This window comes from Alternaria hordeiaustralica, assembly GCF_023758085.1.
Source record: "Alternaria hordeiaustralica strain BMP 2776 chromosome Unknown scaffold_3, whole genome shotgun sequence".
NCBI classification, from domain to species: domain Eukaryota; kingdom Fungi; phylum Ascomycota; class Dothideomycetes; order Pleosporales; family Pleosporaceae; genus Alternaria; species Alternaria hordeiaustralica.
Genome location: NW_026056775.1, coordinates 259,720 through 287,374, shown reverse-complemented (window position 1 = coordinate 287,374; position 27,655 = coordinate 259,720). Strand labels below are relative to the sequence as shown.

The window sequence follows — 27,655 nt, the reverse complement described above, 5'->3', positions numbered from 1 at the left end:
CGGAAGAGCGGGTGTGGGGAAAGAGTTCAGCTCTGATCATGCACCTAGACGGGTAGCTTGCATTGCACGAACTAAGAGGGTAGTCGCTCTTGGGCAGCAGTTTTTGCTGACACGGTAGGCACTACCGACAGCGCAGAGCGTGGTACAAACCACGGCGCGCTACTTCCCCAGGAACTTCGCCCGAGCTTGCCGCTGAGGGAGCAGATGCACTTTTGAGGCATCTCCGCTGCGAGACATTGCTTTTCGCTCTAACGATTGGTGTGCAACGTCTTCAACGGTTATGTCTTGCGTTTTCCTATCATCCCCTGAGTGTCTCAGCCATTTGGTAGGTGCATTAATACTTTGCGGCTCGAGGGGCAGTCATTGCCTCGCTGTGACACATCGTTGCGGAAGCGCCAAATTTATCGATGTCGTAAACAATCCATTACTGTCCCAAACCCCTTTTAGTTTTCCATGATGAATCCAAACACGTCATAGCCCATGAACGAAAGACAAAATCATGTACATCACCACAGATCGAGTTGAAGCAGCTTCTAGTAAGATTCAGATGCTACTACCACTTCATACCACCATGGCGTTAATGAAAGGCCTACCTGCAAATACTTGATCTTCTCTTCAACAACAGTAGCATAGCACCACACGCGTAGACAATCTTGATAGAAAAACAGGCTTTTATACTTTCATAGTCAACAAGTCTCAACCCCAAGAAATCCCCAAAGCACTTGATACCTCCCTACCAACCCATCTACTCCCTCCCCTTCAACTCCTCCAACCTCTCCACCAACCTCTCCCACCCAGCACTATCCTCCCAGTTCTCCTTGCCCTTCCCCATAACACTCCTAACCGCACTCCTACTCTTAAACTTCCAATCCTTCGCCACCAACTCCCCACTGCCACCTGCCAACCCCTCAGTCCGCTCCCTCGGCCCCAGCGTCTCATACGCATCCACAAGATCAATCGTCATATCCACAACCGCATTCCACTCCGCCTCAGACCCCGACTCCCATTTCGGCTGGCTCGTCACGGCCCGCCACGCTTTCTCGTGGCATTCCAGCGCGGAGCTGGGGCGCTGCGTGTGCGTGTACAGTGTTGCGAGGATGAGCCAGAGTTTGGGGGAGACGGTGATGAGGGGCTTGATGTGTTTTTCCATGAGGTCGTTTACGAGGCGCGGGAGACCGGGGCGCGTGATGTCGAAGCCGTCTTCGGCGGAGACTACGTGTTTGACGAGCATGTCGATGACTTCGGCGTCGACGCACTTTTCGCCTTCGGTCGAGCCGCGGAGCTCGCAGATGCGGCGTTGGGCTGTTACCACGTCGGCCCAGGAGGGTGGGTTGGTGGAGGCGCTCACGGCGAGAACGTTGTTCCAGATGCGGAAGTTGTCGTGCTTGATTGTTGCGGCGCGTTTGAATGCTTTTAGGGCGTCGGTGCGGGGGTGGTTTGTTACGCGTGTTTCTTGGAGTTCGCCGTCGGCGTTTTCTTGGATCCGGGGCTTGAGGTGCAGGAGCGAGGCTGCGAGGTTGCTCCATGCTTCGGCGTCTTGGTCGTCGAGCTGCACGCAGCGGGAGAAGGCTTCGACGGCGTTTTTGAATTGGAGGAGTTCTAGGTAGGCGCATCCGAGTGCGAACCAGGCGGGGTGGTAGAGCGCGTTGATCTTTAGGGATAGTGCGTAGGCTTCTGCGGCCTTTACGTAGTTGCGTGCGGAGATGTAGCGTTGACCGAGGGAGCGTTGGGCACGCGCGTATCGTTGGCCGGAGACGTTCCAGGCTTTCTCATACATGGAGAGATCGTTGTCGATGTCACCGAGGATGCAGTAGTAGCGCGGTGCTTCGGCTGGTGGTGGATCCCGCTCAGCACCCTCCCACTTCTCTTCGTCCAAGTCCACGTTCTCGTCATCGCCGTTGGTGGCGTGGAAAAGTTGTCGTCGAATCATCTTGCGCGCCCTCTCCTCCTTCTCGGTGGCGGCATAACACAGCGCTGCTTCAGCCCACATCTCTAGTCTCTCGTAGATCTCGAGCGCAGATCGTAGACCGCCGAGGGCGACCCATCGTGCAGCGAGCTCAGACTCAAGCTCCCAACGAGATGGGGAGCAGAGCGGGAAGATGTAACGGAGGCGTTCTTCAATCGATGCAGACTCACTCTCCTTGGCTTGCGGGAGGAAAGAGGTGATCTTCTCGCCAGTCTCAGCGTCGGTAGTAGCATCGCCTGAGGTCTCTGCAATAACTTGATCAACCAGCGCTTGAAGTTGGAGGAGACCACGCTCCATTGTGCGCGACTTGTATCCTTCGATACGACTCCTCACAAGAAGAGCTTGGGTGTAGACTTGCCAATTCGAACTACCACCCTCTAGCACTCTTGTGGCGTACGGTTCTGTCTGTTCTCTTGTAAGACCATCTGCTGGGTTTGTGTTCTTGATGCTTTCGGCTAACGAAAGCATGATGACGGAGTCTAGCGGGTCCAGCAATGGCTGGTTCGATGGGTCCATGGATGTGAGCGATGATGGTAGACTAGATTCATCCTTGATCTCCATCGATGCAGTGTTGCTGGTAAAAGAGATCGACTCTAGTAAGGTGTCGTCGTTCAAGTCCAAAGCCTTTGGCTTTGAGCTCTCATCAGATGTGCCGTTGGTTTCCGATCCCGCACTTCGGGCGAGTACGATCAGTTGACTGGTATCCTTCTGTTGGAATTTAGTCCTCTTGCCCATCAGTCCAGTCAACGCAAACTCGAATTTCCGTTCGGAAGTTGCCTGCTCAAGGTCCGCTTTAGCTTTCTTATCCAGACCATGGTGCGTATGGATCGCCGCTCGCTCCAGGAGGAAGGTCGTATGCAAGTCTTTGATCTCCCCGTTCTTTCCCGAGTTCTGAATCAAGTCCTCTACCACCTTCAAGTCATCGTAGATAGCATCCTGCAGACTTGGAGCCGGCTCGCTGAGCAGCCTTTGATGGACAAAGTTCACTCTAAGACGCGCCCATGCCGAAACCGGGATGTTCTTTTGGATCGGGGGACTGATGAGGATGGTGTGCGCAAGGCACAGCAGCTCGATATTTGGTGTGAGTTTGTATGCCGCAACACCATCTGCACCCAGCGATGCAATAAGAGCCGCGCGCGTTTTGCTGAGAAGTTTCGCATCATCTGCGACGTCTTTTGACAACAGCGTCTCAGCAGACTTGAAGGGCAGTGGTGGTCCAGTGACATTCGACTGCAGGAATGCATGGAATGCCGCGATGGCGATCAGGAAGTAAACGTGCTGCCGATATGCGGATGTTTCCTGAATCGGGGTAGATTCCTCCTCGTTCCGTTTCGACAGAAGGAGTCCTAGGCGATGGAAGATGTAGTCGCTCCAGAGAATAAAGTCGCTCCTCTTAACGTCTTTGGTGGTTTCATTGTCCTGATATCCCAGCAATAGTTGCACTTCTGGTAGTTGGAGTACACCTAGGAAATCTCCCGATTTTGTCGATGTGATGGCCGTTTCGAGCACTGCCGCGAGTTCATCTGGTAATGAACTGCGGAAGAAGTCCAGGAAGACATCCGCCATGTTTATGCTGATTGGAGTAACTTTTGAAGTGGAATCGTGTCGTGCAGGTTATTGTCGACGTTGTTACAGAAAGTTATAAACTTATTCCCACTAATTTTGCATCTTGATAGCGTGGTTGCGGGGCTGCTTTTGGAATTTGCGGCGATGAGTAAGAGTGGAGAAACCTTGGAAAAGGGCGTGTCTGGTGGCACGCCTAGCCTCTTTGGGACAACAGGGTCTGATCCACATCTGCATGCAAGGCATACCAGCCTTCCAGGTCCATGGCAGGCATGCGCACAGTTGGCTGTTGAATTGAACTTCATGCCTGAGCAAAGTCTGGCTCGGGCGCATTTACATAATCAAGCGGGCATTTGCGCATATGAGCACGTGTTTAGCTTTACAGATAGATCTTATTCAAGAGAATTATGACTATGATCGTGCCATCACAGTGTGCGCCCTGCTTCCACTGAGCCAGAAACACCCCATATGCGCAACATCTCTAGTCTGAGTCGCTGCTCGAGCTGGAGCTGCTCTTGCCGCCCCTGCTACGGCTCCTACTGTGGCTCTTGTGGCTATGACTGTGGTGCGAGGACCCGTGATGCGATCCGTGATGCGAAGACCCGTGGTGTGAGCCGTGGTGCGAGCCATGCTCGGAGCTACCGTGCTTCTTGTGTTTCTTGTGCTTCTTTTCCTTCCTAGAGTCATGTTAGATGATGTCCGCCATAGCGCTCGGGTGCATGTTTGACTTACTTGTCAGGAATGAGGTTGGCGCCAACCGCCCCCAAAAGCGCTCCTCCAAGCGTGCCCAACGCGCCGCCGCCGAGCTTGTTACCCACGAACGCGCCGCCTGCACCTCCCATCAGAGCTGAACCCAGGCCGCGGTCGCCTTCGCCAGGGCCGCCGGGTGCGCCGGGTTGTCCATATGCCGGCGCACCATAGCCTTGCTGCGGGTCATGATGGCCTTGTTGTGGATGCGCTCCGTACTGCTGGTTCGGGTCGTGGTAGCCTTGCTGCTGATGTCCCTGAGGGGGGTATGGAGAAGTGCTGCGGTTCGGGTCGTAGCTCTGTTGGTACTGGCCCTGGGGCGGGGCACCATAGCCGTGCTGGGGAGGCTGTCCGTAGGGGTCGTGCGACGGCGGGGGGTAGGAGCTCTACAGTGATGTGAGTAGCTGAAGGCTGGAGGATAGAATGCGCCGAGGTTGCGCAATAATACTGACCTGTCCTTGTGGGTAGGGGCTGTGATGTCCCTGACCGTACTGGTCGTGCGGCTGCTGTCCGTACGCCTGAGGTTGAGGAGGATAGCCCTGGTTATGCTCTCCGTAGCCATGCTGAGGCTGTTGGGGCTGCTGGTATGCGCCGCCGTGGCTGTAGCCGTAGCCTTGATCGTGGCCTTGACCCTGACCGTAGTAGTCCTGGCCTGACATGTTGTTCTTAAATGTAATGTGTCTTGATGTCTAAGGAGAAAAGATGTACGAGGGCTCTAGGTAGCGATGTGGAATGTGGTTGCGCCTACGGTGGGGGAGGGGCAGGTTGGCAGATGGTCAGGCCAGTGCGATTGCGGCATCACACGCACGCTTTAAGTGTGACTTGCCCTCGTATGGAGCTGACTGCGCGCGCCACATGTCTGCGGAGATTGATCATACCCAACGGGTTAGACATGGGTCGCATTGCGGCTGAGCTGTGAGCGATTTGGTCGTGGATGTGGAGTCGGACATGACCGGAAATTTGGCTGAAGCGCCAGCACTGGCCACCCAGCCATCCTGCAGTTCGTCTGTGTAGCTGACATTACATTGACCGCAACAAACATCATTCAGTCCATCGCGACTGAGCAGGCCTCATGTGATACTTGTCTGATAATTGGTGCATGACTGTAGACGCATGAAAATTACTGAGATCTCGTTGCCTTGCTCTTTTCAATATCGCCCGGTCACATCTTCGGCGTTATTCTAATGATCACGCAAAAGGTCTGCTGCCTGGAAACATCGATATGGGTGTGGTCAACTACGTTATCTGAAGAGGCTGCTCCAGTTCTTTGGACATGGCTGTATATGTGCGCTGTGGCTGTTCTTGACTATGCCTGTAGCAGTCATTGACCACGCCATACTGAGGCTTATCCGATGATTCCGATCAGATTTCGCAGTTCGCTACTATCGTATACAAGGGAGTAGCTAAACATGTCTACGGACTACACGAGAGTAAAACACGCAAACTGGACAATACAGGGCTAATGTAGACTCTAGAGCGTTTACCTTTTCCCTTGTCTGAGGTGCTACTTTTGTCTGCATCGGATCCGAAGACGCTCTGCATGCTTTTATGATGAGTGACGTGAATTGACTTATACGCGACTGCCTCGGAACAGACGACAGAGTGTATGCTCGCACAACGTGAATAAGTATAATCCAACAGCACAAGATGCCGTTGGCACAGATAACAATGCCATGAATGCGCAGACTTGAAGTTTGACGGATTGGTACAAGCGTACTGTAAGGAACTCTGGCACGTCGAAATCCGGGGTATCGATAAGAAGTGGGGGTTTGCGGAGCGCAATATGGTTGAGCGATGGTTCGCATACGGCTAACAATTTCACATCGTCAGGGTCCAACTCTTTCGTAGTCGTGTTCTGCATCCGTCACGGCCCGTCGTAAGGGTCATGTTAGTAATCCTATGAACAGGGAACATACGCGGCGACACCAGGGCGGTCAGATTCGGTATGTCATGCGCTATACTGACAAGTAGTCTCGGAAGATTTTACCGTCCCTAATACTTCTGGTATAGTACGGCGTGGTGCCGGTGATGGCTCGGCGGTGGTCTACGCAGGGTGGCGAGGGTACCAGAAACGCTTGCTGTCTCGACTTCGGCAGAATCGGGGAGGTAGTAGTCTGGAGCCTCCGCTTGTGGCCGTAGCGCGACGACTTGGCAAGGCTGTACGAATAGTGGCCGGCAAGGCTACCCTATCAGTGAGAGAACGCCCCTAGATTGAGCTAGAAGTCCTATGCTGTGGTGTTTTCAAAGGCCGCGGTGGAAGAACTGGCAGAATATGTGTTGTAAACGGCGTGGCTTGAAATGTGTGCTCTCTTGTAAGGATGCTGACATGGCGGTCGGGTTGGATTAGTGCAGTCCCTGATCTTCAGCGCGCATTTCCCGCGGCTCCCAACCGTTGGCTGCAGGTTGTTGGCTACGGTGTCTTGTTGAAGAAGGCGGTCAGCGCGCCTTACCCAAACTCGCCACACATAGATGGCCTTTTGCAACGTGGGCTGCAACATGGCTCCGGCGGCGGCAAAGCTGCTGCCCGTCTACTGTGAAGACATAGAAAAAGGCACTTGCGGGGAGTCTAAATAACTGGGGAAAATGCGGCGAGCAGGAAAATTTTGGCGTTGAGTAGGATGCGAATTAGATCATAGGGAAATAATTAGGCAAAGGCCTGGGCGGCGAAGCTGGTGTCGGGTTCCTCAGCGCGATAAGATCTGGCCCGTGCGAGAAATCTCAAAGCGAGCCAATATCCCACCAAACCAAGAGCAAATTTAAAGAGCCCGTCGAGCATTCACTGCCGCCTCTCTCCACTCACACTCCCTTTCCCTTCTTTCTGTCGTTGTGCCCGGTAGCATAGAAAGGTTGCGAGTCAGATTCCTCGCGTTGATACCCCCCGGATAGATTCACTCTATCTTTTCGCGCCAAAAGTTTTTTAGGCCCCGCCAAAGTCCATATATAAGGACCACCCCACCTACCTCTTCCACCCTCTCTACACCTCCCCCCTCTACCTACACCGACAACATGGCGCCTGCTGCTTCGCATGATGCCAAGGACATCAAGTCCGAGAACTCCAAGTCGCTCAAGGCGCTTGAGGAGATGATGCAGAAGTTGACCGTGTCCAAGGCCCAGGACGAGATCAACGCCTCTGCTCAGGCCATCGCCACCTTCATCAACGGCGACATTGAGGAGGCTGACGCTCCCACCAAGTATGTTTGCACTCTGCCCCTCCCCCGCCACGGTGCAGTCTCTAACAAACACGCAGGGCTGTCCAGGTGCTTAAGAAGCAACTCGCCAGCAAGAAGGATGCCGTCGCCCGCGAGCGCGCTCTCGATGCCATCCGTGCTATCGCCCAGCACTCGCACGTCTCCGCCTCCGTCGAGCCCTACCTCGTCTCCCTCCTGCCGGACGTGCTGGCCGCGGTCGGTGACAAGATGAGCGGCGTCAAGGTCGCTGCTCAGACCGCCGCCGAGTCCATCGTCATGGCCGCCAACCCCAACGCCGTCAAGGCCATCATCCCCCACATCATCAACTCGCTCGAGAACGCACAAAAGTGGCCCGAGAAGATGACCGACCTGAAGTGCATTGAGGCCCTCACCAAGAGCGCCCCCGCACAGATGGCTTTCCGTGTCCCCGACCTGATTCCCGTCATCTCGGGAGCCATGTGGGACACCAAGCCTGAGGTCAAGAAGGCTGCCTACGGCACCATGGAGACTCTCTGCTCCTTGATCTCCAACAAGGATATCGAGCGCTTCATTCCCGAGCTCATCAAGTGTATCGCTAAGCCTGAGAACGTCCCCGAGACCGTTCACCTGCTCGGTGCCACCACTTTCGTCACTGATGTCCACGAGCCCACCCTCGCCATCATGGTTCCCCTGCTTGAGCGTGGTCTCGTCGAGCGCGAGACTGCCATCAAGCGTAAGTCTGCCGTCATTATCGACAACATGTGCAAGCTTGTCGAGGACCCCCAGATTGTCGCCGCTTTCTTGCCCCGTCTCATGCCCGCGCTTGAGAAGAACCACGACAACTTGGCTGACCCCGAGGCCCGTGAGAAGACCCGCCAGGGTCTTGACACCCTCATCCGTGTCGGTCACGTCGAGAACGGCAAGATCCCTGAGATCGAGAAGTCTGGTGACATCTCCACCATTGCCAACCACCTCAAGGCCGCTATCCCCTCCAGCATCAAGATCGATGACCGCTTCACCCCTGTCGTCAACTACGTTGGTGCCATTGGTGGTCAGCTGATCGACGAGAAGGACTACGAGCCTCTCAACTGGCAGGCTAACGCCGGTCCTTTCGTTGCCGTCCTTGTCGGTGACGAGAAGGCCAAGGAGGTTACTGAGGAGACCCGCAAGCGATCTCTCCCCGGTGCCGCCGCTGAGCGCGCCGTCGAGCCCGATGAGGAGGAGGGCGAGGATCTCTGCAACTGCACATTCAACTTGGCCTACGGTGCTAAGATCCTGCTCAACCAGACTCATCTCCGTCTCAAGCGTGGTCAGCGTTACGGTCTTCTCGGACCCAACGGTTCCGGAAAGACTACTCTCATGCGCGCTATCAACAACGAGCAGGTCGAGGGTTTCCCCAAGCAGAACGAAGTCAAGACCGTCTACGTCGAGCACGACTTGGACTCTGCTGACACTGAGATGACCGTTCTTGAGTGGACCCTGGGTAAGCTCAAGTCCGTCGGTGTTGAGACCCCTGAGTCAGAGGTCAAGACTACCCTCAACGAGTTCGGTTTCACCGACGCCATGTACAACGGTACCATTGGTGCTCTTTCTGGTGGATGGAAGATGAAGCTCGCGCTTGCCCGTGCTGTCTTCGAGAAGCCCGACATTCTGTTGCTCGACGAGCCCACCAACCACTTGGACGTCAAGAACGTCAAGTGGCTCGAGGACTACCTCACCAGCTCTCCTTGCACATCCATTGTCATCTCCCACGACAGCAAGTTCTTGAACAACGTCATCCAGCACGTCATCCACTACGAGCGCTTCAAGCTTAAGCGCTACCGTGGTAACCTTGACGACTTCGTCAAGCGTGTGCCCTCTGCCAAGTCCTACCACGAGCTGGCTGCCTCCGACATGGAGTTCAAGTTCCCCGAGCCCGGTTTCCTTGAGGGTGTCAAGACCAAGGCTAAGGCCATTCTCCGTGCCACCAACATGAGCTTCCAGTACGAGGGTACCTCCAAGCCCCAGATTGAGGACATTACCTTCCAATGTTCGCTCGGATCCCGTATTGCCGTCATTGGTCCCAACGGTGCCGGAAAGTCCACCCTTGTCAACGTCCTGACTGGTGAGCTTGTCCCCACCAAGGGTGAGATCTACCACCACGAGAACATCCGTATTGCCTACATCAAGCAGCACGCTTTCGCCCATATCGACCACCACCTCGACAAGACTCCTTCCGAGTACATTCAATGGCGTTTCCAGACTGGTGAGGACCGTGAGACCATGGACCGCGCCAACAAGATCGTCACCGAGGAGGACGAGAAGGCCATGGACAAGATCTACAAGATCGAGGGTACCGAGCGTCGCGTCATCGGCATCAACTCCCGCAGGAAGTTCAAGAACTCCTACGAGTACGAGTGTTCGTTCGCTCTCGGAGAGAACGTCGGCATGAAGAACGAGCGCTGGACACCCATGATGTCTGCTGACAACGCCTGGATTCCTCGTTCCGAGATCATGGCTTCCCACGCCAAGATGGTTGCTGAGGTTGACCAGAAGGAGGCTCTTGCCAGCGGTCAGTTCCGTCCCCTTGTCCGCAAGGAGATTGAGGCCCATTGCGCCAACTTCGGTCTCGACGCTGAGCTCGTTTCTCACTCCCGTATGCGCGGTCTCTCCGGAGGTCAGCGTGTCAAGGTCGTTCTGTCTGCCTGCTCATGGCAGCGTCCTCACTTGATCGTCCTCGACGAGCCTACTAACTACCTGGACCGTGACTCTCTTGGTGCTCTTTCCAAGGCCATCAAGACCTTCGAGGGTGGTGTTATCATCATTACTCACTCCGCCGAGTTCACTGCCAACCTCACTGAGGAAGTCTGGGCTGTCATGGACGGTCGCATGACTCCTTCCGGTCACAACTGGGTGCAAGGTCAGGGTGCCGGACCCCGTCTTGCCAAGGACGATGGTGAAGAAGAGGAGAAGGTAAGCACCCACAACCAAACTATATTGATCAAGACATGTACTAACAGCCCTTCCGTTCGACGCCATGGGAAACAAGATTGCGAGGTGCGTTACGTGTCGACGTTTGGGAGCATCCTGCCGTCGTCCCGATCATTTTGGAGCAAAAACTGACTTTTTACAGCCAAAAGAAGAAGGCCAAGCTCACCTCCTCCGAGATGCGCAAGAAGAAGAAGGACCGCATGGCCCGCCGCAAGCGTGGCGAGGAGGTCTTCTCCGACGAGGACGAGTAAACGTATCGCCGCCCTTTTCGAAAAGTTTCCTTCCTTCGGTTTTGGTTTACGGCAGGAGAGTTCATGGGTTGCATGACAGGCTGAAACGATATCAGTCTATGAGTAATGTGTTCATGGTCGGCGTCACGGTACAAAACTTGCATGGTTGCTCTTCATCTGATTCCATCTCGTACAAGATAGAGAATAGATTCCCCCAACACTTCATACTTTTCGCCTTTACCAATTCGTGACTTCGCACGTGAATTTCATCAGCATCATTATCATCATCTGTCCAGCTCCGAACGAATTAGAGATGCCTGATCGTCACACGAAATTATCGACATCTTCCACAGTAGCTTCACATACGCTCACACGCAACTGCGTCATCCGTTATTCGGTAGTAGTAGCTCTGATATGTCTGCGGCCGTGGCGGCGACCCATGCTTAGTCACTCCCATCAAGGCATGCTGTCTACCAGCTATGTGACAGGTCGATCGCCAACTACAAGCCATCCATCAAACTAAGTCAAGCCGCTTCAAAGACACGACATGCTGACACGGTATCCAAGCTGGATACAAAGCTGATCGAGAGCAAAAGGAGTCAACACTTAGGTTGAAAAATGCGTATGCATGTTTGACGTCGGAGGGTAAGTGTTAACTTGCTTGTGTACGCCTGGGCGTATTGTTGGAAACACGTCCCATCATCGATGTCATTTGACGCGACCGCTATCGGTCATAGTGCTCATCTTGCTATCAATGAGCTCAATGCCCCGAGTCGAGGAGAAGTCTAAGGAAAATAGTGTTGCAGCATACGTACTCGCTTTGAAATCTAAATATATTGCTATCTAGGTGCGAATACCTGCTGGGTATATGATTCGAAAGCTGACCACTTTCTGCGCCATCCAACGCTAGCGCTATCGACGTGCGCCTAGCCTTACCAATGATCAATCGAACTCTCTTACAATGCCTTCCTCGGACGCAACGAAAGGTTGCGGGCGGACGTTGAGATATGGCAAACGCTTTTGGGATTCACGTCCAAATCCGATGAGTATTCTCACAAGTTCCTTTGATCGGTGTGATGTTTTATGAAGGTGGTAAAAGGCCACTTGGAGGGCGATATGGCCATCACCAGTGTTGAAGAATACGTTGGTGGTAGTGGTGTGGAAAGTTGTGGACTTTACATGCGAATACCTCCTGGGCACATAACTTATCACGGCATCATGACGGCTACTGGGGATGTGGTTGCCATCACACACTGCTTGGACTTTCACTTTGAGAGAGAAGTATGTAGTCGACAACCAGGTGATTGACTTATGGAAGGAGGGTGTATATGAACGACATGTTGGATTAGATCTAGACTAAATGTCTGAATATGCATTCAACTTGGTCTATTGAAAAGCACCATCCAATAACAATTACACAAAGACAAACTCCTCACACCGGGCATTCCACAGCGTACCATGTGTAGAACCCATTGCTACCAGGAGTAAAAGCCTGCTCAAATGTCGGAGCAGTGAAGCCCAACGCTAACGTGCAAACCCTAGTTGCGGGGTTGAAAGCATAGACACGGCAAGTACGGCCTGCGAGATTATAGTTCTGACACCTTATCCTGCAAGCGGCCTGTGTCTGTCCGGCAATGTTGGTGTAGACAACGCCCGGTCTTGGACTACCGGTAACGCCACAGGTAGGTTGTGGCTCCGGCGTTGGGGTGGGTGTAGGAGTGGGTGTAGGAGTGGGTGTAGGAGTGGGAGTAGGTGTAGGCGTAGGCGTAGGCGTGGGGGTCGAAGTCTCGGTCGAGGTGCTGGTCTCGGTACTTATCTCGGTTGAGGTCGATGTACTGGACGAAGTCGAGGTAGAGCTGACAACAGCATCTGTGCTAGTCGAAGATGAGGTAGTCGTCGTTTCAACAATCGAAGAGGGCGACGGGGTCAAACTCGTTGACGAACTGCTCGGTTGCACGGTGTTGGAGACAACGTAGACAGCTTTTATTGATCAGCAAAAGTTACGCAACTCAGCTCAGTTCACATACCATCAACACCGTCATTCGAAGAACCACCGTTCTTTGTGCTCTTGAGATAGCAGGTACCATCACGTTTGCCACCAACGAACGAAGCGGCTACGCACTGTGCATCGCCTGCACAAGCTTGCGTGCAAGCCTGGAGACTTGCTGCGTACTGGTTGGCGAAGTCACCTCCATAGAAGTCAACTCCACACGTAAGTGTCAGAGTACGTGAGCCATCAGTGTAAGAGCAGCCATTGTTTTCTGGGCATGTAAAACTGGCAGGGCACACTTGGGGGGCATCCGGCGTTGGAGTAGGCGTTGTTGAGGTATCTCTAGAGATCACAGCTACTCCAATCACGTTAGCACTGATGACTGGGTCAGTTGGAAATCGATTACAAAGTAGGAACGCCTTACTTGGGCTGAGCCGCATTGAGCGTGCTTTTGAGGTAACAGTTGCCATCCACGTAGCTTGCAGCGTTACATCCTGCGGTCGTGGAGCATACCCGAATGCAACTTGCCAGTGATGATGTCTAAGAAAGGATGAGCGTTGAGTACGAGACAGCTTATTGTGGAGTCATGCTTACCTGTGCTAACTGCAAATCGCCACCATAGTAGTCAGTCGCACAGCTGACTTGAAGAGTGGCTCCGTTCAACGTGATTGAGCATTGGTCGTCCTGAGGGCAGGTGGGTGATGATGGGCAGGTCGAGGCGGCTCGCAATGCAAGCGCGATTGTGCGAAGGGCAGGTGCCATCTTGAAATGAAGTTCTGGAGAGGATGGAATGTGAATCTGGTGAAGCAGAAAAGCAGCGTGCTTGACAGCTTTATACACTTTCAACGTTACTTGCCATGGTCTGGACGCAAGTGAAAACCGCCGAGCGAGGAAGCAATGCGTCCATAAACAACGATAGAGTACGCCTTTGGCTCGATAGGGTCTGGCCTTGGTCCGGGCTGGTCATTGAGATGGAACTCGAATGCGCCCACGAAAAACCTTTGAAGGACCTCAGCTTCGAATTTTCAGCCTCAAAATGTCGTTTAGGTCTGTGGCTTAATGCTCTTCTCAAAGAAGCATCGGCAACGCGCCGCATCGTGTGTATTAGGCTAGCGCTAAGAGCGGGAGGTAGAATCTGGGGTTAGTCCAGGGGATCGGCTGCAGCCCAGACCGAGGTCGAGGCTAGAGATGTAGACCACGGACACAAAGACGAACCTAGATAGAGTGCTGAAGTTTCTAGCTTCATGAATCTGTATTTGCGGGATGCGGAGTCGCCGATGAAGCTTCGTTGTTCTCCGGCTTGCGCAGGAGTCGAGCATTACGAAGGAACTCGTTTTGATCTTGACGCCCATGCCCCACGCCAGATTTAGGTGTTAATACAAACGAACTTCTTCATAAACTCGCGTGCCATGTACTAGGACGATGCAGGTGGAAGTCACTTGATCAGATCAAAGATGACGCGACGCGTAAGAAAGAAACGGATAACGCTGAAGTCTCCAAACTGGGTATCGAACCACCAAAACTCACCCCTTCACACCCCCTCAGAACACCGCAACAGCATTAGGCAAACTCCCCACACCCCCCGGCACATCCACCGGCTTACTCACAACCAAAAACTCCCACCTCCTCTTCTTCTCACACATTTTGCCCAGCCCCTCCAGATCCCACAGCTCGCCAATCGGCATCCCCCACATACTCAACATACACGCATGCAAGCTGCCCTCAAAGCTTTCCGGCGGCCAAACCTCGAAATTCGCGTTATCGGTCGCAGCAGCCGCGAAGTAGTTGTCGTACAGAAAGTCTTTCATGGCGTCGTCGGCGGCGAGGCCGGCGTAGAAGTGTTGGTCGTGGGGGAGGGTGCTGCGAGAGGATTTCTCAGAGGGGGAGAGGGAGAGGTAGGTTGAGAGCCAGCCGGTGCGGATGAGGAGGATGTCGCCGGTTCGGAAGGATGTGCCTTGAGACTCTGCGCAAGCAAGGAGATCGTCTGCTGTGATGCCATGGTTGGTGAAGGGGTCGTATTCCTTCCCCGTTTTCTGGGACCAAGAGTACACGTCGAGGAGGACGCCCCGGCCAATGATACCCTTCTTAGCCCAGGCGTCGATGCCGAGTTTACGTGAGCGCTCAGGTGCTGCGTCGCCGTCTTCGCCGTCGTCGTCTACATCCGCCATGATTTCATCCGAGAGAACGCCGTTGTAGTGACATCCATATTTTGGATGTGCAAAGTGGCGGAAACCGTCCCATTGCGAACTGCTTTGCGTGTTGAATGCTATTTCGTCGTCAAAGGCGCCGGGAGCGATGGTCTTGATGCGGTGTTTTAGGCCTTTTCGCCCGAAGAAGGCTGGGCTGGGGACGTTCAAGGGGAGGTCTAGTGACACTGATTCTCCCGTTTTAACATTTTCTTGTGTAGCTTTTACTGTCCGCTCGGGGGTGAGTAGATTCAAGCGACCCAGTTCATCGTGGCCGCCCCAGAACCAGGCGTTATCTTTTGGTGTGCCTGCAATGTGAGGTAAGGCTGAGCGTTTGGGGAAGGTCGATGCGTCGCCGTTGGGGTTTAGCCTCATTATGGATGGACGATTGGTAGCGAAATAAGTTGTTGAGGACGGTGATCTTATGTTAGGGATTGCGTCAGATGGACATAGTCGTTTTGGAGATGGCGGTCAATGTATTACAAGTGACGTCAAGTAATCGTCGTGCATGCATGCTCGCGTATCCCAGCGCGCCCCACCCTAGTCTTTGACCATATTGAGTGTTTGATAAAAGCTTGGGGCACCTATTGTAAACACCACGACTCTGGGCTACGATCGCGATGGTGCGTTGGGTGTTATTAGCATAGCGAACGTGTCCCTTGCGTCATTCAGCATTGTTGTCATCAACGGGATCACCAACGCAACGTAGAAGCTTTTTGCTATATGAATACCCGCATCACCCCTTCCTTTATCTTATCACATTTGAGATAACAACCATGTCTGAATCTACACTAAATCGCCTCCCTGCTCATGAGTCCTCTTACGAGCAGCAGCGCTCATTAATCGAGGGTCGCAAGAAACGATATGCTGACTCCGTAGCCAAAGGCCGCATTGCAGTTCTGGAAATAGAGAAGAAACTCCATACTACCCAGGACAAGAAGGTGAGATCGGAGCTCATGAGCAGGAGGAAGAAGCTTGAAGCGGCAATTCAGAAATTGGAGAGTTCGAAGAAGGAGATCAGAGCGAATATGGTGGCGCAATTGCAGGAGGAAGTGACAGACATGTGTGAGGATGGGTTGAGAGAGCTGAACGAAGTTATTGACCGAGCGATGCCTTTTAGTGGCGAGGGAAGCAACGCTTGAGAAATCCAGATACAATGAGTGTAAATGTCTTGATAAATCACCATTCTATCGCTTCAAAACATCGCTATACTCGCAGCGACACATATATCTACAAGTAAACGCCGCTGAATGCATCTATAACCTTCCATATCAGTCCCATCATGCTGTTCCCTCTCCCCCATCCCTTCCTTTATTCTTACAAATCGTACAAATACGTTTACACATCTCCGCCGCCAGACAGCGGATGCTGCTCAAAATACCGTAGTAGCGTTTGGTACAATACCAACATAGTACCGGACTGCACACTTGTCCAGACAGCGCGGGGTCCAACACCTCTGAACCACCCGGCTATTCCTTCTGTCTTGTATATTATCCTTAGGCCGGTCATGACGGAGGATGTGTCAAGGGTAGCGGCGCCGTGGGCTTTGAGAGTTGTGGAAGGGGAGGAAGTGGATATCGGTCTACTTTGCGTCGCTTTCGTCTTAGTTGTTTGCGAGGGGGTGGAGTGTTTCGAGGCCGCGGCGGGCGAGAGTGGCGCTTTGGGTGGAGGTGGAGAGGCGGGAGACGGGCCGTTGTGTTGGGTTTGGATGCGCGTCTTGACTACGTCGAGAGGGGTTGTTATGACGCCTGCCATGCCGCCTGCGGTCGCAGCGGTTGCGATTTCTAGCGGCAGTCCAATGTTGTTTGAGCCCATGTACTTCTTGGCCCAGTCCCGCTCCTCTTCGTAAAAGGCAAACTGTAGTGCTGAGAAGGGGAGGTCGCGCCAGAGCGTGGCCTTGTAACCGTGGAAGAGGGCGCTGTAGCCTTCCACCCTGGCTATTGTTCGCGCAGCGTCGATGGTGCCGCGGTAGTTGTAGCCTGAATTGAAGTAGGGATTGTTGTAGCGGCCTTGTAATTGTAGGCGAGTTTTGAGGACCTCGGAGGGGACGTATGCGGGGGCAGCAGCGAGATCAGCGAGCAGACCTAGAAGTTTGTCAGTACATGGCGGGGCTGTATTGATCTGTAGGGAGGTGTACCGGCTGAGAAGTATGCGACCGATGGCGCAACCCCATAGTCAATCATGGTCCGCTTGGTCCACTCGTATGCTCCAAAGAAGCACACAGTGCCCGAGAACGATCCAAGAAATGCTGGCTTCACTCCTCCGTACAATCCTTTCCGGAAGCCCTCTTGCCGCCATATGGTGTAGTATGTGTTGCCCATGGATGTGTACTTGGGTGGCATGTGCGGGTCGCCCTGTTGTCGCGTCTTGACCGTATCCAGCGAATGCATCAACATGTCACCCGTGGTGCCTCCTATTCCTCCTGCCAGCATTGCCTGTTTGTGATCAATTGGCATCCCTCATCTCTGCAGATTAGGCATCCTCACATGTAGGTATGGCGGCCGCGCTGCTTCCTCGTCTATCTCGTCCTCCATGGCTCCCCGCTTGGTATCCTCCATGGGAAGTTCCACTGCGTGTGCTGTGCTTGCGCCATGTCTCCGGCTACCGTCGGTCAGGTTGGTGGTAGAGTCTCCGTTTGTGAAGAAGTTGGCCACGCGGGCAAGTACCATGAGCGCTTCGATGGCAGCGGTGTACTGGAAGTGTATTTGTGGGTGTTGTAGTGAAGAAAGACGAGTACAGAGAAGTTTGATATGTGCAAGGGTATCTTCAAAGAGTGACGTTGCTGCCGCTGCGGCCGTGCGATGATGTTGCGTCTGGAAAATTTCGGCCAAGACCGGAGCTGCGCAGCCACATCCCTGCAAGCCCTGGCTATCAGCTATCAGAAGCACGGGGACCAGACGACGGCTTGATGCAGTTAAGACTACCTAAGCCATACCTACGCGAATGCCACCAAAACGACTGCAGACAACGCATCTTGCTCAGCGACATTGTGGTGTTGCTGCAGATCAATGTATTTTGTAGGCTAAGCCCTGCAACAGTTAGCGCCCAGATGACCCACGTGAGCCCCAGCCATCGTGTTTACATCCAGAGTCTCTTTGCATCCGATCAACACCACACCGCCCCCACCTTTTTCGCCCACGACGCTTTTTCGGCCTGCATTCTTGACCCATTTTGATCGCAAGCTTTACGCGACTTGATCTATACCACTCACCATGTCCCACTCTTGGCTTCAGAGGAAGCGCAAAGCTGACTTGATCGACCTTGCGCAGAAGGCTAGACTTCCCGAGTAGGCTGGAATGGATCCTGCGCGTGTATGCGATACTAACAAGTCGTTTGCAGTGCAGATGGCCTCTTGAAAGATGATCTCGTGGACCTGCTTGAGAGCCATCTCAACTCTAATGAGAGCACCTTTGCCAAAGTCCCCGAGTTTAGCGACTACTACGGGCGCAATGGGTCGCCAGTAAAGCGCGAAAAGTCTTCGCCAGAACCCTTCATCACGAAGACGACGCGCCGCCGAACTCTTAACAAAGATCCTTCGTATGTCAAACTTGGATACGCGACGCGCGACGCGCTGAGGCTAACGAACGCGCAGACCAGAGTCCACCCCCATCATTACACCAGAAATCCGCAGCGTTGTCGCGCGTACACCCAAGCCGAGATCCGTCTCTCGACGTGTTTCCGAGATGGTCGCTGAAGCCGAACCTAAGGCTATGTCCCGTCGCGTTTCCGAGGTGGTTGCTCAAGCCGAACCCAAGGCCGTCTCTCGTCGCGTTTCCGAGCTGTACAATCAAGTGGACATTCCCGCATCGCCTGCCCAACTCGCTGAGGTCGCCGACCAGTCCTTCCAAGTAGTCCAGACCAAGGCTGTCGAGCTGTGGGACAGGACCAGGATCGATGAGCTGAAGGAGTTCGTTCGCGAAAACGCAAGCTCGGTCGCTACCATCCAAACTATCATCCTGCTTGTCGAAGCTGTAGGACTACAGTACAACACGCTCGACACCACTCCGTTATTCGCTACGCCCGCCGCCTTGGGCTCATACACGAGCAGCCAAGACGTTCGAGGACCAAACTTCTGGGCGCTGCTCTCAGCCGAGTGGTGGGCGCCAGCTACCCTTTGGTCGCTTACGAGCTGGGTGCTACCGCTGATGTTCTCCTACTTCTTCAACTTGACCCTCCGCTCCAACACCTCGCGAAAGTCTTCTGAGCGCCAATACCCCGCTGACCCGCTCATCTTCAACATTGCGCGGGCAGTCCTGTCGTACAATGCCTACCGGGAAACTGTCAACATGGCATTTGCGCCAAGTGCGTGGGGTCCCTTCTCCGAGTACGCGGTTGCGCGCGTAGGAAACAATGTCCCGGGAGGATACTATGGGTTGCAAATTGGCTCGCTGGTTGGCATACTTGTCAGCCTTTACGACGCCGCATTGAAGAAGTAGATACATGTTGGGTTAGAACACGGAATGTGACTGGGTCTGAGGACGTGAATCTGGCGATACCTGTATGTTCATTGGCGTTTGGATATACGATACCTTCCACCCTGGCGAGCTGGACACACTTTGCATCTGGATGCGGAGTTCGAGACCGGCGTTTAACGGAATTTCTGTTTCATTGGAGCTGCTACGCTTCATCGTTACCCAATATATACCTATGTAAAAAAACGGTGCCCTAACTTGATCGCCTTTGAGAAGTATTAAACCGGGTGCAGACAAGATGCTCCAAATACTTCAGCTGTCAGACCAGCCGCCACTGCGCGTTGTGTGAAACACGTGAAGTCGCGTGTGCTATCGATAGCTCCAAGCGCGAAAGGGCCACGCCGTCACCCCTCCGCTCCAACATCCTGCCATCCAACATCATTATCACACGACTGCGCCCACACAAACTCTACTCCAATCTATAAATTGAACAACATACAACATGTCGGCTCAATTCATGCAGATGTTGCAGAACATGCAAGGGCGGTCAAGCCGGTATTTAGCGCAACACCTTTGAAGCTCCGATGAGTTACTAATATGTAGCATCAAGCACGGTGGAAGACATGATCAATTCCGATGACCAGCTCGCAGGCATGGACGGCATGGAACTTCGCGGTTGGAGCCACAACAACCCCACGGTGCCCAGTCGTGACCTCAAAGACCCAGTCGGCCAGACCCTCCTCGCTATCTTCAATCAAGAATTCGACGCACTACAAAACTACGTGGAGATGATGATCAAACAGCTCGGGGGCACCGAGGAAGCTCGCGAGACGCTCAGGAAAGATCTCTTCGCCAAACGATGGGGCCCCACGAAAACGCCCATCTACAATGTACTCTTGCCAGCGCTGCATATGATGCCAAACAAGAAGCAGGAATTACTGGGCGTCGTAAAATATCTGGCCAATGATCTCAAAGTACCCGTCGACGGTAAGGACGTCGTGGGCAGCACCGCCCTCTTCTGGGCCATCTCCACGAAACCCTACGTACAGCCCGAATTTGCGCAGATCCTCTTCGACGCTGGCGGCTCCGTCAACACGAAGAACCGTTTCGGCGCTACCCCTGGTTCAGAGATAGCCCAAGCCGACATCCACGGCGATACGAGCAAGAACGTGCAGATGCTGAAGTGGTACGTTGAGCATGGCGGTGACGTCGACAGCAAGGACACGGATGGTATGAGTATCAAGACGTTGGTGGAGATGATGAATATGAAGGTACCGGCTATGGCCGCGGTTCTCAAAAAAGGGAGGGGGCCGAGGAAAGAGGGAGATTGTACCAACTGCGGAATGAGCCCGAAGGATGGGAAGGTCTTCTCGGCTTGTGGCAAGTGTAAGAAGGCGAGGTATTGCTCGCAGGAGTGTCAGAAGGTGGATTGGAAGGGGCATAAGAAGGTTTGTAAGGCGACGTAAGGCAGGGTGGAAATGTGGCAGTGGGAGAGGTGAGGAGAGACGGTACTGGAGATGAAAGTGCTGCGTGGAAGAGTTGGGTGACCATCGAAGCCGATCATGGCTAAATTCTCGCTTCCTAGCTTCTGCAGGGGATGGGTCATGAAGCCAGCTATGCATATACGGGTCGTTCACCGGCAAGACCATCCTCAAGGGACGCTGACGAGGAAGACGAAGCGAACACGGTGTTCCGACAGCATGCGACACAATTCTGTTGGTTGCAACAGACTAAAGCTTCCTCTCCAGAACAAGAGTACGCAAAACCGTAGTGGCACATTGGAAAGACGTGGTAGTTCATAACGAAGAATGCATACTAGCCATCAGACTTAGTTGCATACACATCCTTACATTCCCCTCCATCTTCGCCTTCCCTCACGATGAGTGACTTATTCGTGCAGCCTCCTCCCGCCACCTCACCAAAGCAATCATGTTCGGGAAAGGCACCTCAGTCGGCCAAGTGAGTCGTAGAACACGCGTCACATCCTCAAGTTGCGCATGTTGTTGCTCATCAAAGGTGTCAACGACCTCATCCCAAACGCTTGGTTCTAGCGAAGGGTCATGTCGCGCGCGGCAGAGGAGGTCGAGGGCGGCCTCGACGGCGTCGCGGGGCTCTGTTGTGGGCATGTTAATGAGCGTCATGTCAGAGCTTGTGTGCAATGTATAGATGCTTGTATATTACGTGCTTGGACGGGATTTGAAAAGGAATGTGAGAAGTATCGTAAAGGAAGCGGCACGAAAAGGCAGAGTTAATACTTGCGTGCATTCAAGTTCGGTGGTTCAATGCCGGACTTCAAGATCGAATACGTGAACGCATATCACGTACACACAGCTTTCATAACGTTATCAACAATCTTGAACATATCCCTATCACATACCAACCTCCCTCCCCTTCCACCCAACCCCCAACACCCATCTACCTCCCCCTCCTCTCCTCCTCCGCCCCACCAGCACCCGCACCACCCGCAAGCGTCCCCCTCTTAACCCTCCTAAAGCAAGCAAACTGCACCTTCGTCCCCTCCCTCAACCTCTTCAAGCTCACCCTCAAGCTCCCCAACTCCTCCTGCAGCCTCACTCTCGCCGCATTATCCGTCTTCTGATCCAGCACCTGGTAGATATCCGTCTGGATCTGCGATGCCTTCTCTGTGGTGTACGAAGCGAGCGTCTGTGCCATGAACTCCACGTCGAGGGTTGCTTGCATGAGTTGCGGGAGGGAGATGGTGGGGAGGTTGGCGGATTGGAAGGTCGTTATGAGGGAGGTTGTTGTGGCTTCGAATAAGGAGCGGAGGATGCGTGGGGTTAGGGGTGCGGATGTGGTGGATGACTCGGTGTGCACGATTACGAGGTCCAAGAGGACGGTGAAGACATAAGGAGAGGGATCGCGATCTGCGACGCTTTTGCGGTTGTCGGGGGGAGGTGCCCAAGTGGGGCTGAAGATGCCGGATTCGATTGTGGAGTGGATTCTTGTGGCGTGCGGTTTTGTGTAGGAGCGGAAGAGTTGGGCGTCGAGTTGGGAGAGGACGTCGCGGATGCGGTTTGTTTCGTCGGTTAGTTGGACGCTGAAGAGGGTTTCGAAGAGGGTGAGGAGTTGGGGGGTTATTTCGGATTGGAAGGCGGACATGTTGGCGAGGGTCAGGAGGAGGCGGATGGACTGGAAGCTGTTAGTGGATATAGTCAGATGGGTGACATGTGTGCTTACCTTCTTGTTGGCGTCGACCCTACCCCAGTCGTTACCATTCTGATCATCTTGCTCGTCGATAGTAAGATCATCGCTCTTGATCTCGAACTCGGCACCCAAGGCTTGCCTGCCTCGCTCCGCGCATTCAACCATCCCGCTGAGCGTCCTGTACAAGCTGGTGACGAACTGACTCCTAACCATTTGCAGCAGCTTATTGCTCGGTGGTACAACAACGTCCACTCTCGTCTTGCTCGATGCCTCAACATACAGTATCTTTTGCAAGTTGTTAAGCAAAAAGCTTTGTACTGCTAGGAATCGCTGAGGTAGGTTCGTGGTATCTTTGCGGTCAACGTGACGAGTCCAATCCTCAAGCACCTTCAACTTCTCGGCATCAGTGTTCCAAGCTGCGCATACAGCTTGAATGCAGCGCTCACGGACACCGCCAAGGAGCAAGCGCAGTGCTTCGTCGATGCGACCGCTACCTCCAGACTCAGGAACTTGAAGCGATGCAAGTTCGTTGGCGGCGGTGCCTATCAAGACAAGCATCTTGGACAGATAGTGAGATCCTGAAAGCGCATTCGCATTAGGTGGCCAAAAAGCGTACTTCTCCCAAGATTCACCGCGACTAGGTGATGGCGGTGGCGCTTTCGCAGGATCGAACCTGGACCTTGATGCGGACATGGGACTCAACGCTGCGCTCAGTGGCGTACCTGGCGTGGTCGGCGTCGGGCTCATAGGCAGTGGTGACATGAGCATGGACACATCCTCAATGGGAGGATCCGAGAAGAACGAGAACAGATGGTCCCGCAGGATACTGATGAGTTCGGTCGTACCTCTCTCAAGCTCAGCTTTGTTCTCACTACTCAGGCGGTGGTGGACAGATGACTGGTTGTGATGGCCTGTTGGTAAGTTTCGTTGCGCGCGACCGGAGAGGAACGACTGGACGATCTCCCAATATTCAACTAGCTCGGCAAGCAACCCAGATTTGTTTGATAGCAGTGTAGTCATTGAGGCATACACGTGTTCCCAGAACTCCGTCACTTTCGGGGTGTCAAGCTTCGAAGGCTCAGCGCTGACGTTGCTGCTAGTAGGGACTGATCGCAGATGCTTTTGCAGCATGCGCATGCTTGGCTTCTCGCCGTTCGCCAGATGACGACGAAGAATCTCGATCTCAACAAGCGAGTGTTGGCACTTGGAGTTGAGCTGGAACTTGAGGTGCTCATAGCGTGAGAGCAACCACACCCAAATCGGGTTCTCCTCCACACCCAGCTCGAGCATGATTGAGATGATGCTCAGATACTCGTCAGACTTGGTGTCTTCGGTGCCAGTCTGTAGGTGCGTGAAATGCGCTGCAGTCAGGCGTTTCCAGGACTCGCGCTTGAAACGCTCAATCTGCCGCTCGACGTCTGACCACATCCTAGCCGTCACAATGACTTGATGTATCTCGGCATCGGTCAGCGGCCTCTGAGTAGACGTGGCCTGTTCTACAATGTATCGGGCTTCGTCTGCGTATTTCCTTGCGCGCTTGTATTCTTCGGTGATTGTCTCGTGGTCCTTCCGGCGTATGGCATCTTGAATGGCTGATCCTACTTCGAACAACCCTCGGTGATGCTCCACAGACTCCATGATGGACTTCAATGTCTCTTCCCGCTCGCGTCCGTTCAACGCTGGGCCCCAGACTTCTTCCGCTTTTACCGCGACCTCGGTCAGCGGAACCTTGATACCATGAACACCGTATTCGCTCTCCTTGACGAGCGCATTCTTCCTCTTCTCCGCAGGCACCGCGTCGACCATGCCTGGTGTTAGAGATGCGCTTGTCTTCCTGCCTGAGAAGCTCGATCGAGCTCTGGGTCTGCCGGTGCCAGGTTGTAGATCCTTGTTGGGCGCTTCCACCTGCTCCTTCCCTTGGTCCCGCATCTCATTGTATACACGGTCGATTGTAGCTTTCGCGCCTACGAAACGATCGAAGTTGGATTCGACGAGGACTTTGAGCGAAGCAGACTTCTTCTCGATCGACCGGGAAAGGAAGTCAAGACCGGCGAGGAGGGAGTCGGTGGAGGCTTCATTGTGAACTTGCGAGAGGAAGAGGGAGGGCGAGAAGGTGGTGGAGCTCAAGAGGAAGCGATTGCCTGTGTGTCCATTAGACAGGCGTTGTGTTTATTGCTATATGACTGGGACGTACGCAGCTTGATGTCATCCTCAACCTGAATGTTCTTCGCCCGCAGCACCTGCACTACACTGGGGTACATGCCCAACGGGTCCTGTTCGTCCTTCTGAACCAACGTTTCCACGCCATCTTTCGAGCGCTCTGCTCCCGGGACCTGCCGCGAGAATCTTGCACTGGGCTCTAACACTGAGTATCGTGATTTGGACCGCCGTATCGATTGTTTCGTGGCTTTGGGTATGGGCTCGTCGAACGTATCCTCTTCGTCGGCTTCGTCCTTCTCCTGCGGCCAGGTTGCGGGGTACAGTGTCGTGAGATTGTACTTGTTCAGAATCTCGGTTTCTATAGAGGAACTCATTGCAGCTGTAGGAAGCGCTGTCCGATCACGATCTCTAGAAATGTGGTGGTGCGACCTCGGAATGCTGCGTGTCGCAAGTGGCAGCTCGCTGAGACGCGGTTGCGACCGCCAATCAGGCGCGCGGAAGTCTTGGCGGAAGGTGTGCCAGCTACACCGAGCTTGACCTGCATCTTCCAACATCATCAACGACGTTTTTGACTACGATTAGAGCCTCACCATCACATCGATCCGTCATTCATATTAACTTTCGCTGTCAAGGTCTATTATCACACTCAGCCTTGAGAATCGGTATAGCCATGCAGCCATTACAGTCGAGTGCTCATTATCGTATAGAGATCCATCAACGCAATGTTTTCGTAATCCCAACTTGATCACCCACCAAAATCAGATCACTCTATTCTTACATGCCTGCATGATCATATACATCTATGGCATCCTCCTCTAGCGTTACTCTCACCTTCGAACACAATGCCGCAGTCTCTTAGAATAATTGGCCAGGCGTCCCCATCATCTTCTCTTACCGCTGATAAGATCTTTGACGCCTGCCTTTACCACGCGTCTTTCCAGGTGAGAGATGGGTGTCTTCCGTCTGTACTAGTCCCGTTGCTTCAACCAATATATAATATGTCTCTTGGTACCTCACAATCCTATTTCATCATCCTTCTACCTCCCATCTCCCTATTACACTTCCCACATTACAGACATCAGCCTTCAGCACTTCATTCTTTGATAAGATCATGAGGTCTCCAACACCCTCAATGTCTCCCAGACCTTCAAAGTCTCGCAAACCCTCAAAGCCTCGCAAACCCTCAAAGTCTCACAAGCCCTCGAGGTCTTCTCCTGTTCCCTCCGTGATAGACCTTGCCGCAGCCGCCATTGCAGAGGCCAGTCTTGAGGGTGAGGATGAAGATTCGGACTTCCATGGCCAACTTGCCGAGAACCAGCGCAGAGTCATCGAGTCGGTACTCCTAGATCCCGTCACAATGTAAGTGTGATCTTTCGTGTCTCTTTTTTGACTTCATACTTACAAGATCCAGCACATTCGATAACCTAGCAGAACGTCTTCGTAGTCACGGCACGCCGGTACCAAACTTCTTCTACAGGACTTTCTATGAGACCTCGGCGACATTGAGTAAATACGTGCCTGTCGACATGCATACGAAGCATCGTACCGATGACAAGCTCAAGATGGAGGCGGGGATGGCGTTCCAGCCTGTAGCAAAGTTCAACGTCCACGGTTATCTGCACAGGGAAGGCATCGAACGACAACTGGTATGGAACCAGAAGAAGGACCCTTCTGCTTTCATATCTGTGTTTAACGAGCTCTGTAAGTATTGTTCTATCGTTTGACATGTTTATTTACTGACACTTTCGAGGCCATGCCAAGAGAAGGGCTGGATTTCATCACGACGAGAGTCAGCGTATCGGTCAACGTGTCAGCATCGCCCGCATCAGTTCAGAAGGATTGGAACCAGTAACAGTACACGCCCAGGTTGAGTCCAAGATCTGCATCTACACAAAAGAGGTGGGCCATGCCGAAGTCAAGAAGTGGAAGAAGGTCTGGCGAGATGTCGATATCCCTGCGTGGGTCCACAAGAAAGCACGAAAGAAGTATGGCAACACCATCGACCCGGAGCAGTTGACGGAATCTGGCGCCGACATGTGGGTATCCATTACAGAAATTCGCCTTTCCAACCTCAAGAACAGCGGACCTTCTGGCAGCATCAAGCGCGACTCCATTTGCGCGAAAGGTCATGACTACGAGTGGCTGTCTTGCGGGTCCATTTCCGATGATAGGATCATGAATGTTTGGCCGTGGGATGGCAAGGAACTGCACACCCGTGACCCCGGTCGTCCGATCCGAAGCATAGCCAACAGCGGGCAGCCCTGGATTTGGGACATGGCCAAGACCATGTGGGTGCCTGACTGGGTTCAAAAGTCGACTGCTACCGACCAAGCCCCGGCTACTGGGAAGAAGCGCAAGCATGATATGGACGATGATGAAGAGGAGGACGCCAGGATTACAGGTCTTATCATGGCCGAACTGAAGCGTGCCAGACTATCGTACTCCGATGCTACTGCCAAATCCAATGCGCCTGCTGACTCCGATGCCACGGATGACTCTGGCAACGCCGTTACCCCCAAGCCCACCAGCATTTCAGTCAAGATACTCATCGCTTCCCCTGGCCATGAATCACGCAAGCTGACCATTCGGCCCAAAGACTACAAACGCTGAACTCCCGGACTAGCTATAATACTTCTTCTACTTCGATGAAGCGCGGCTGCTACGAGGATCGCCACGAGCTGTGAACTGGCGATTCCTACTGCCCGTATTCTTCATCACCATTTTTCTTTCCTTCTGTCTTCTTTGAAAAAGTCTTGTTTGCATCTTCCCCACGTTCCGGTCGAACGGTCTAGCTTGATCGCGCAAGCTGTCTGGCATGACGCTGATGATCGAGGCTATGCGTATGAGCTCCACACTTCTGACGAGGGTTCCGACTATGGGGTTCAGAATCTATTGTCCAGGCACAGAATTGGTCTCGGGTGGTAGATTTGGGTTGGCGACTACACATGGCCAGTTGGTGCTTAGCGTGTCTCTTATTATTTCGTTCTTGCATACATTCAAGCCTATTTGACTATTTCAATGCATACTTTCTGCGTGTAATCGTCAAGTTGACCCAAACTTTTCTCCCAGTGAGCTGACACCACAATGTACGCGTGTGGA

The 27,655-nt window shown here is 53.4% G+C and overlaps 9 protein-coding genes across 9 annotated transcripts; 4 read left to right on the top strand and 5 right to left on the bottom strand.

Annotated features, from left to right (window-relative positions):
• Positions 1-745: 745 nt before the first annotated feature.
• J4E84_002268 (uncharacterized protein) lies at positions 746-3,532 on the bottom strand (the record flags this gene model as incomplete). Its single annotated transcript, XM_049384895.1, has 1 exon — positions 746-3,532. The coding sequence occupies one exon, from the start codon at positions 3,530-3,532 to the stop codon at positions 746-748; it is 2,787 nt and encodes a 928-aa protein (XP_049246918.1).
• Positions 3,533-4,257: 725 nt separating this feature from the next.
• Positions 4,258-4,935, bottom strand: J4E84_002267 (uncharacterized protein; the record flags this gene model as incomplete). The annotated part of the gene is made up of 2 exons (XM_049384894.1): positions 4,258-4,662; positions 4,729-4,935. The coding sequence occupies 2 exons, from the start codon at positions 4,933-4,935 to the stop codon at positions 4,258-4,260; spliced, it is 612 nt and encodes a 203-aa protein (XP_049246917.1).
• Positions 4,936-7,282: 2,347 nt separating this feature from the next.
• On the top strand, positions 7,283-10,664 carry CEF3 (translation elongation factor EF-3; the record flags this gene model as incomplete). Its single annotated transcript, XM_049384893.1, has 3 exons — positions 7,283-7,467; positions 7,524-10,395; positions 10,443-10,664. 3 exons carry the CDS (start codon positions 7,283-7,285, stop codon positions 10,662-10,664), a joined length of 3,279 nt encoding a protein of 1,092 aa, XP_049246916.1.
• Positions 10,665-14,174: 3,510 nt separating this feature from the next.
• On the bottom strand, positions 14,175-15,194 carry J4E84_002265 (uncharacterized protein; the record flags this gene model as incomplete). The annotated part of the gene is made up of 1 exon (XM_049384892.1): positions 14,175-15,194. The coding sequence occupies one exon, from the start codon at positions 15,192-15,194 to the stop codon at positions 14,175-14,177; it is 1,020 nt and encodes a 339-aa protein (XP_049246915.1).
• Positions 15,195-16,157: 963 nt separating this feature from the next.
• J4E84_002264 (uncharacterized protein) lies at positions 16,158-17,488 on the bottom strand (the record flags this gene model as incomplete). Its single annotated transcript, XM_049384891.1, has 3 exons — positions 16,158-16,903; positions 16,957-17,254; positions 17,306-17,488. The coding sequence occupies 3 exons, from the start codon at positions 17,486-17,488 to the stop codon at positions 16,158-16,160; spliced, it is 1,227 nt and encodes a 408-aa protein (XP_049246914.1).
• Positions 17,489-18,031: 543 nt separating this feature from the next.
• On the top strand, positions 18,032-19,255 carry J4E84_002263 (uncharacterized protein; the record flags this gene model as incomplete). The annotated part of the gene is made up of 3 exons (XM_049384890.1): positions 18,032-18,105; positions 18,159-18,356; positions 18,412-19,255. The coding sequence occupies 3 exons, from the start codon at positions 18,032-18,034 to the stop codon at positions 19,253-19,255; spliced, it is 1,116 nt and encodes a 371-aa protein (XP_049246913.1).
• A 560-nt stretch (positions 19,256-19,815) lies between these two features.
• On the top strand, positions 19,816-20,697 carry J4E84_002262 (uncharacterized protein; the record flags this gene model as incomplete). Its single annotated transcript, XM_049384889.1, is given in 2 exon segments — positions 19,816-19,819; positions 19,835-20,697. 2 exon segments carry the CDS (start codon positions 19,816-19,818, stop codon positions 20,695-20,697), a joined length of 867 nt encoding a protein of 288 aa, XP_049246912.1.
• Positions 20,698-21,646: 949 nt separating this feature from the next.
• On the bottom strand, positions 21,647-24,930 carry J4E84_002261 (uncharacterized protein; the record flags this gene model as incomplete). Its single annotated transcript, XM_049384888.1, has 3 exons — positions 21,647-22,381; positions 22,430-24,537; positions 24,591-24,930. 3 exons carry the CDS (start codon positions 24,928-24,930, stop codon positions 21,647-21,649), a joined length of 3,183 nt encoding a protein of 1,060 aa, XP_049246911.1.
• A 758-nt stretch (positions 24,931-25,688) lies between these two features.
• Positions 25,689-27,166, top strand: J4E84_002260 (uncharacterized protein; the record flags this gene model as incomplete). Its single annotated transcript, XM_049384887.1, has 3 exons — positions 25,689-25,915; positions 25,968-26,257; positions 26,307-27,166. The coding sequence occupies 3 exons, from the start codon at positions 25,689-25,691 to the stop codon at positions 27,164-27,166; spliced, it is 1,377 nt and encodes a 458-aa protein (XP_049246910.1).
• Between the last annotated feature and the right edge of the window lie 489 nt (positions 27,167-27,655).